Source organism: Myxocyprinus asiaticus, chromosome 30 (assembly GCF_019703515.2).
Source record: "Myxocyprinus asiaticus isolate MX2 ecotype Aquarium Trade chromosome 30, UBuf_Myxa_2, whole genome shotgun sequence".
Lineage (NCBI taxonomy): Eukaryota > Metazoa > Chordata > Actinopteri > Cypriniformes > Catostomidae > Myxocyprinus > Myxocyprinus asiaticus.
In genome coordinates, this window is record NC_059373.1 from 12,183,441 (window position 1) to 12,193,199 (window position 9,759).

Genomic DNA, 9,759 nt, shown 5'->3' on the forward strand with positions numbered 1-9,759 from the left:
ATTAATGTTGCTAAATACTGTATGTATGCATGACCACAGGGCCTGGCTGCGTCATCCTTAATACACCTTGCCTTTTTTGATAAACGATGTCAATCGTTAAAGTATCATGCTCGCAAGGGTATCTACAGGGTTTCAACACCATTTGTCTATGAGTTTCCATAATTTTTTCAGTTGCTTGCGATTACTAAATGATTTTACACATTGCACTAATAAAGCCATTTCTAGCCATTTAAATATTTTTGAGCATAACTAGAACAAAGATCTATTTTCACAATTTCTATGGTTTTACAATAATAATCATGGTTAAAATATGGTAACTGTAGTAAAGCCATGGTAAACTGGAACGGATAAAGTTGTTGCGAGAAAACCCTCAAAAATTGCGAGAGAATGCAAAATTCGGAAAGCCAAACTTCTTGTGAGAGAATGTAAAACTATTGAAAATTATTTCCATTTTCACATAGAAATTTCCTTAACTTTCCATTACTTTTACATGTTTGGAAATCACAATTTAAAAAATGTACTTATGTTTCCGAGATTAACAAATAGGATCCTCGTTTCTATAAAAACTCCAAACTAATCAGCACACCAAAGAATGTCACAAACTCTCACAAAAGCACCATCCTGTTCGGGATGCAGCACGCTCCTCAGATCGTACAACACAAACATCAAAGCTCAAACTCCTGCTGGGCCATTATAAACATCGGCGCAGATCTGTTAGCCATGCCGTTTATGTTTTATCTGATGAGGATGTATACAGCACACCATGAGGAAAATGCCACACTGGGATGAGAAAACTCTGGCCAGCCTCTAAAAACACCCCATCCTTCCTCTGAGAGAAAAAAAACACACAAAAAAACTAGGTAAAGCAGCAACAGATGAATGCGGGGCAGGACAGAGAGGAGGCAGACGCGGACTCCCCTGAGTACATGTTGACCTCAGTGTACTCCTCAAGCTTGGAGACTCCCATTGCTGGGTCATGACTCAAGCTTTTCTCTCTTTTGTCTTTCTCCCCCCCCCCCCCATCTTTCTGACTCACTGTGGACTAAATTAGCTGAGAAATGAAACATGGGGGATCAAAACAGACAGGACGAGAGAGAGAGAGAGGGAGAGAGAGAAATAAAAAACACAGCTGGCCCTTTTGATAGTTTTGAGTCCCCATAATGTTACAGTACCTCTAATCCAAACCTCCTCGGGTGACACACTAGCTTTTTGTGGTCCCGTGTGTACTCGTTTTTAAACCGAGGCGTTGAGTAACTAGCAGCGGACATGCTTGCTTTCTCACACACAACATTCATGTATACACACACACATAATGAACAAACCTGGAAGTATTCTTAATTTTAGACTCTGCAAACTGGTAGAGACCAGATAACTCCCAAATGTGTACAAGCTCATTAAACAGAGCTGTGTTTACCGCAGACAGCTCCGGGCTATGTACCGTCACATACTTGGCTCGTGCGAAGTCGCAACATATTTTCATTTTGATCCACTCTTCCCATAAAACCTGTCATCGATTTTCATTACTCAAACTCAACCTCCACGTTCTCGGAAAAGGGGAGCGGCGAGCTCGAGAGTTCAGAATAACTGGATACTCTTTGATTTCCTATAGGCCACTGGGTTGATCCCCACGTGAAAATTAATCTATTAGTAGTAAGTGGTGGGTCCCAACATGAATATTGACTAAATGGGTCAATGTCACCTGTTAATGACACAAAAGTGGATGAGTCTACCCTCCAGTGAAGGCAACACAAGGTGAGCCCTGATGTCATGCTGCATATTTCTGTTAACATCTTTCAGAAATAATGCAAGGTTTCAAATTCTTTGCCATCATGAAAATGGTTGTTGAAGAAAAGGAAACAGATATACATGGTATGTAACATCTAAATGTATCCAGTAGTCTTATTTCCATTATTTGTACTGTACATACAAAACAAATGGTGTCTGTCAATCCCTATCTCTATGAATATGAATACATCCCAAGTTGAGAAATTATTATTCTGAATATTTTATATTTCTCACCAGGTATGACAGTGAATACAAGAGTATAGCTTAGAGACACTACGCATGTTTAATAGACTACAACCAAACCTCAACATTTTTAACAGTACAACAAATCTGCATCTTGAAAAACTAAGCGAATGAAAGCTATTAACCTCCTACTCATGTTACAAAAACACACCAAATCTCTAATTAACTGTAACAGCACTGCACATAAATAAAAGCACATACTAAAGCATCTGAAAATGCAGCTCTCAAAAATAGAGATTTAAGGCAAGCATGATTCTCATCGCCCTTCAAATTCTGACAGTTTTTCAGATTTCACAAGCGTGCTAGTGCGATTATTGTCAGCAGGAGCGCGGTGAGTCTGTACACTCAGAGCTTGAATGCTAGTGTGACCAATGACACAGAACAGTGGTATGTCCATCAACATGGAGACGGTATGATGGTGTGTTTGCCGCACGCCAGGCCTGATTGGCTAATGCAGGGGCATTCTGATTGGCTGCCTCAAATGCTTTCTAGGCCCAGCGGTGCGGTTAAGAGCCTGGATTACTGAGGTCATTAGGCAGCATTGCCACGGTGACGTGATTAGTCAGGTAGCAAAGTCCATTTGTCACCTGCACCAGAAAATTGAGTTAATTCAGCACTACAGGCTAAAGGGACTGTATAATATCAACTTGATTACATCAAGGCAGCTGCAGACCTGACACTTCGCTGAATTTGTCAGCTTTAATCGTTAGAGCCTGTCACAAATCCATCAGGAGCTCAGATAATTAGGGTTCCTCCCTAATGAAGCCAGCAAAGGAACCTTTACCTTTATGTCTGATAATTAAGAAGCCTCTGGTGCTGAAGACAGAGCGTGTTTTAATGACTCCCCGTGCTGGTTCGTCCCTTTACACGTTTTATTTTTCTTCTTTCTAATGTGACTGTCTGTGTTTGTGTTTTTTTCAAAACTGAAACTATTCTCAAATGTGAACTTAAAATATTTTTTAATTGCCATCCTTAAATTTAGCAACAAAAAAAAAAAAAAAAAAAAGAAAAAAAAAGAGCTAATATTTCAAATAAAACAGCAATAATATCGTTACCCCCTTTACGGCTGCTTGCTCATTTATGCCTCAGCTATCCGGAGGACAGAGGTGCGTGGAATGGACTGAGCATGACTCTATCTGTGAGGGAGGTTGTGAAAACACAAAACCAAATGAAACCTGAAGCAGCAGGGAGATACCACATTCATCGCTTGAGTCCTCCCCTGGCTCTTCTCTCCTAGAGCTCAAACTCACAGCCACAGTTTGTGCTCTACATGGGAGGCCCATGTCAGTTTCAGAGAAAAGCCAACAAATAAATACAAATGACTGCAGCAGCCCAACACAGAGATGGACACTCTGATCCCACTGCACCAAAACGACCTGAACCGAGGAGCCAAGCTCACAGCCGATGCACGTAAATCACCCAAGAGCAAACAATGGCAATGATAGCAACTGAATCGAGGCAAAGTCATCCGTTAAAAGAGGTGGAGCATAACGGAAGGTAGAATGCGTGTTTAGCCTTCACGCTCTAACACATTTTTTTTTTTTATTGTAAAATGTTTGGTTTTTTTTGTCAATTTTTAAAATCTTCTTAAAAACAAGTCACCTTGGAGCAATGACCAGACCTTGTCAGAAGTAGCATGTTTTTTTGTTTTGTTTTTTCTCAATCAATAATTGGTATGTGTATGAAGCACTCCGTTCCTAACATTTTTGTTTTGATGGAGATGGGAAAGTGTTAGCGCTGGGAATTATGGAAACAACGTGCCTGCCAACTTTGGAATGACCATTAAAGCAAATGATGAACATGCCTGTCAGAATAGAGAAAATTAAATCAATATTCAGCCGAGGTGGAGGGAGCTGATGGCTTGTTTTTGTGGAGGAGCTGCCAGGTCAGATTACCAGGCGCCATCTCACCTCTGTGAGCTTTCGAACTCCCCATGTCTGTCTCTCTATGGCAGCCCAAACAGCCAGGAAGTTTTAAAGAAAGACAAAGACAAAATAATTCCTCAAAGACACAATTTCCCTTCATTTAGCAGAGAAGTTATTGTGAATCTGAATTAATAACAAGTTTTGGAAAACAGAGATGGAACATTAAGTATGGATTGCACTTGTTAGGTGTGAAAATTAAATAAAAAATAAAAAAATAAAATAAAATAAAAAAAATCAGCCTTGTGTTTGGCATTACTGTTTTTCCCTCATGTTTCAAATATCTGGACCTAATTCTGAAGATCGGTATTTCGTCAAACTCTGCTGATGCTTGAACTTGAAAGAGAGCCTTCATTTGGGAGAGAATGGACCTGTTAGTCACAGAGATTAAAAAAAAAAAGGAACAAAAGAAAAAAAAAAAAGAAACTCAAAAGGAAAAAGTGGAACTCCCTTAGTACAATGTACCACAACACAATGGTTAAATATATTATGGCTGTTTTTTGTTTAACCAATCCATGAGAAACCCAATCAGTGTTCATCACAAATCAGAGGTTAAGTCTTTTCATCTAGATAGTAGATTTAAAAATAAAATAATTTAAATATCAGCCCTCTTTTGAACATCAAAGAGCACAGGTACATTTCACATTAATAAACTGAGCAGAGAGGGAAAACAGATCTTAGTACAGAGGCCTTGCTCAACGACATCTACCAGGGAAGAGATGTTCTTTCCAATACATTTTGTGCTCTCGACACGCCCCAGCAATCCCTTATCCCCCTTTCCCTGTTTCTCTCCCTCTCTCTCTTTGAATGACGAAAAAGGTACTGTATAACCCCGCCGAAAAGTTTCCTCTTCCTTTCTCTATTTTCCAGCACGACGGGGGCAAAAGTTGTCCTTTGAGTGGCTGTGGCCGCACGGCGCATGCGTGTTTCCATGGTGAATGATTTACTGATGTTTATCAGGAATGAATAGATCAAAGGCGCCCAAATGACAGGCGATCAATCAAGCATCAAATCAAGGATGGCAATCCGCATCTAAATAGAAGAACTGGAGCACTTTGAAACTCAAATTTCACTCGAATATATAGGCCACGGTGGAATGCGAAGTTTTAATTTGGCACAACTTCAAAAAAAAGTTATTCCAGCATTCTTTGGAAAACTAAATTGGCTGCATTTTAAGAAAACTTTGATCCTCTTTATGTTATATATATATATATATATATATATATATATATATATATATATAAAATAATAATAATAAAGTTAAAAAAAATACTGCATACAATTTCCTAATTTGGTATATTTAAAGCATATAACGAAGTGTAAGATGTATTTTGCGTATTCAAAATGCATGTTCTATATTAACAATTATTCATACACTAGAAAGATCCATGCATGCACCGCTTACCTGAAGATCGCCTCGGCGCTTGCTGCTTTCTCCGCGGCATGCTGTCGTCCCACTCCCTCCACTTGACTTCTCATACAGAACCAAAATGCCAGTGATGGAGGGAAAGAATCAATTTAAAAACTGTATTACAAAGCATGTAATACTGCGTTCCTCTTTTCTTCAAAAGCAACCAGAGTCTGATTTTTATTTTATTTATTCCACCTCTTTAAAAAGTCACGATGCAAAGTCTAAGAGGGGTCAATAGGTCTTGAGATGATGTTGCTTTTTCCAGACCACAAATGTCTGCAAAATAAAAATGTCACGTGAAGGTGTATCTGGCCGACAAGTCTAAGAAGTCATAACATGATTGCCAAGAGCTAAGATGTATCTCCCCGTCCAGTCTAATTGCGCAGAAACACAGAGACAGAGAGAGAAAAAACGCTTCCTTTGGTTGTCCTTACTGCCATCCGGATTATGGCAACACTTTGTAGCAGATGCTCATCAACAAACAATACAAAACGGAAGAAACTTCCATAGTTATGGAGAGCCCGTCCAGCTGTATTTCCGTCCTCTCGCTCCCCTGTTCGCTGGAAACCCTAAAGAACGGGACGAAACGAAACGAAGGGAAGAGAGAATGAGGCAGACAAGAGACAGTTAATGTCAGTCACAAACAGCTCAAACGGGGCTCGCGCTCAGTGGGCATTTTCACCGGACTAAATCCCCAACGCGCGCGCCAGCGGAGAGTCTCTGTGCTCGCGCTCCTCCCGATATTCACCAACACTGTCCGTCCATGCTCAGGGAAAACATGTGGACAGTTGATCTGGCCAAGCGTGACGCGTTTACTACAAAGCGGTATATCAACAAAACGCAGTCTCTCGCGAAAATGAACGTGAGCGAATTACTCTTTAGAAAAAGAAAAACTCCAGGGAGTAAAACGGGCGTCTTCGCTGAAATATGTATCGCGCGTTCAGGATGCGTGAGAGATTCAGACAGTCTCAACTGATAGACAGACACATCGAGTTGCCTTTCCTGCCTCTCTCTCTTTACTCCACCCCTCCGGAGCGTCACTCTGACAGTGAAAACCCACCTGTCAATCTTTTTAAGTGTTCTGTTTTTCCCCTCCCCGCAAAACAGGATCGTTTGAATGACTAGGAACTGCCTTTTTAGAGAAGACATCACTTGTTTCGGTGCTGTCCATTCAAAACATATCAATACAGTTTTATAAGAAAAAAAAGCGAAAGCATTATTACATTACAGTTTAGCCAGTAATGAACTGTTTGTGTATAGCTACTGGAAATTACTTTCTCAACGTCGTATCATAATAATAAAACAAGTTGCCCACTCTTGGGGACGTCACGCATAATAAACATAAATAGGGGGCGTCCGCTTCAACTACTTGGGCTACTAAAAATTGGGCTACATTCTTGATATCACTGTAATTTCGTTCTTTTAGTTTGTTTGTTTGCTTGTTTCAAAGACGTTTTACGAAGAGAACGAGAACTATATCTGAGATGTTCCAGACGAGCATGTGCTCTGGGGAATTTCTTTACAACCTTTTTTCCATCGCCGAAAAAACAGACAGTTGGAAGTTACAGATTGATTCGTTCCACCTTACTAGGAAGTGAACACTTTGCACGGGAAGGGGAGGGACTCCTGGAACAAGTTGAGTATGACCGTAACAAGCCTCTCAACAACGCGTACACATTACTTATTCATCAATTGCAAAACAGCCACAAATTAAATAACGAGTCTACGGTGTTAGACATTTTAGATACGATTAGGTAAAAAAACCCAAGATAAATCCAACGCACTTCTCTTCGGCACTTTGTTGACACCAGTTTACCTGGCAAACGCGAAATTCACACTTGAATCTCAACTTTGTTTTTGTCTTTATACCAGCGTTGACGCAATGTCCACTCTTTCTGTAAGTTGGCGAGTGGGTGGGTGTGCTTTTTAAAGCGCACGGAAGGGGAACACAAGAAACGCGAGTGAATTTTTTAAGGGTGGCCTTGACGCGCTCTGGTCGCCTGACAACAGCGCGCGATGTTCCTCGATTCTAACGGATTTTAAGGTTCTTCCTCGCGCGGCGGTTCGGCGCGCGCGTCCTGCTCCAGCACAGGAACACGGGAATGCTGCTGTGATTTGAGCGGATAATTTAGCCTCTGGACCGACGTGAGAGGTTTTTGACTCTTTGAGTATCGCATCTCGGTGAGTGTACACATTTGTTAGTACATCGCGACACACTGAACGCGTAAATGTAGGAATAAGTCAGGCTAGAATGTTACACCTCACCAGCAAAGCGTTGATAATTCTGCACCAAATGGTAATCGGACGCTAGGATGAAATGGTTGTCTTACCTTTGACGGCGCTGCGCATCCTTGAGCTATTGCCAGTTGCAGTCTAACTGGTCATTTATGCCGTACGCCTGTCGGTAGGGGCTAATAATGTGGAAATATGTCCAAGTTCCGCCCCAACATCTGTCCATCTATCCATCCTCGCGACTGCCTCGATCAGCCTGTCGCTGTTGATGGCTCTTACGTCACCAATCTCCCATCAGAAACTCAACGGGCTCAAAGAAGCCAAGATTTCTCCCGCTACAGGGCAGGAGTATTGCTAGGTTTAAAATAATGCGATTTTACGCGATTAGTGTGTGTTAGCAACAGATCTCCCTCTGTTTGAGTGCGAGGCAACGGTACAATGATAATTAGCTTGTCATATTTAAATAAACTTGCTTTAGAGAGACGCTGCACTATCGGTAAAGTTCACCTATAAATAAATAAATATATATATATATATATATTACACTAACATTCCACAGCTTTGCAACCTTTTTATTTTTATTGTAATATTATTATTATCAATACCGTGCAAAAAATACATTTGAGAGCAAATATATGTAGCTGAATCTTTTGTTTTCTTTAACTTTAACGGTTTCTGATTGAGAGTGCTGGTGCATCCGTTAATAGAGTGAAATAGTATTACAATACTATACTATTCTATACTATAGTAATAGTATGTACTGTATTACAGTCCCACTGAAAATCTCTTGCACTTGTTTTATGTACGTTTGTTAGAAAATGAGGGTGTATTATGCCTCTTTATTGAGTTTACGACAGTAAAATTAGTGGTCTTGTATGAACGCACTTCCAGTTCCTTACAGAAATAATGTTTGATATTTAGCTTCGTCATGAAGTTGCTCTTTCTCTTTAAATGTGAAGCTTTACATTAAAGTGTCCATACTACACAAATATGAATGAAAATAATTACTGTACATGCAGCTACAATAATGAGTATGCACCATAGTTTCCACAAAATAATCTGAACCTATTAAATAGATTAATCAGAATCAGAATGAGCATACCATGGCATGTTAAATTGCACATTAAATGTTGTAGTTTTTTTAATTTTTTTTTTTTTTTTTATGTTGCAGTATTACACTGTCTGCTTAAGGAATTGCAGATGTAAACAGAGGGAGATTTGAGGTGATAGGCTTTGAAGTAGTTTTTTATGTGTAGCATGTCACATTGCATCAACAAATTATGATTCAAATTGCTTGCATGCCACATGAGGCGGGATGCCGTCATGTGTCCTCGGACATGTATGGCAAGATCTGAAGGTTTATAAACAATAACATAGCATGCTGTCATTACTGTATTTTTGAGTGGGGTTACTCTTTAGACTGTCACAATGACAATATTTTCTTAGACAAAAAAAAAAAAAAATCTGTGTATGTTCACAAGCTATGTGGCATGATCACACAGTTGTCATGTGTGCTGGATATACACAATTACTAATCGTGGACTGTGTTTGGATGTACTTGTTTTATGGAGTAAACTTTTACGAGCAATCATACCTTTCTCATAAAAATTAAATTTACAGACTCCTTATGTGAAGGGCATAAATGTGTAAAGCATCTTTTTAGGCAAGATAAATGGCAAATATGCTGCAGCTTTTCTAAGCAAAATAGGTTTCCTTTGTAAATCATGTTTAAAAGTACTCTAACCATGTATATTTCCAAAAATGTTTTTTCCTGTCTTGTAGGTGATGATGCCATTCTCTAAAAAGGACAATATTGCAACCAACAGGTCAAAGGTCAGCAATACTTAGTTGTTTAAAATAATTGGATATTTTTGAGAATTGGGCATTGCAAATTGGGGAGAAAAGGGAGAACCCCCCCCCCCCCCAAAAAAAATAAAATAATAATTGGATATTTTTCTCTCTAACTTTAAAAATAATTGCAGATTTTTGTAAAGCTGTATCTTTACAATTCTCACAGTTGAACATGAAATCATCAGATGTTGCCACTGATAATCACATGGGCATTAATGTCAGTACTGCTAAAATGTTAATCGTACACTTAGGCACGGCCACCCAGTTAGTGTTATTACTCTAGATCGGCTCTGGTGTAAACCTTAGATCTGTAAT

General features: G+C 39.6%; 1 protein-coding gene and 1 long non-coding RNA gene across 2 annotated transcripts in view; one reads left to right on the forward strand and one right to left on the reverse strand.

The window, feature by feature from the left end:
* The window catches only part of tshz1 (teashirt zinc finger homeobox 1), a 49,402-nt gene extending 40,021 nt beyond the window's left edge, over positions 1-9,381 (reverse strand). The window contains exons 1-2 of the mRNA XM_051664424.1: positions 7,692-9,381; positions 5,356-5,930 (exon numbers count right to left, since the gene is read on the reverse strand). Of these exons, the coding sequence (XP_051520384.1) occupies positions 5,356-5,395 (40 nt within the window). The 5' untranslated portion in view covers positions 5,396-5,930; positions 7,692-9,381. The remainder of the gene's footprint in view (positions 1-5,355; positions 5,931-7,691) is intronic.
* Positions 6,855-9,451, forward strand: LOC127421425 (uncharacterized). The gene is made up of 2 exons (XR_007893991.1): positions 6,855-7,542; positions 9,376-9,451. It is a non-coding gene; the product is annotated as an uncharacterized LOC127421425 (long non-coding RNA).
* Positions 9,452-9,759: the final 308 nt, after the last annotated feature.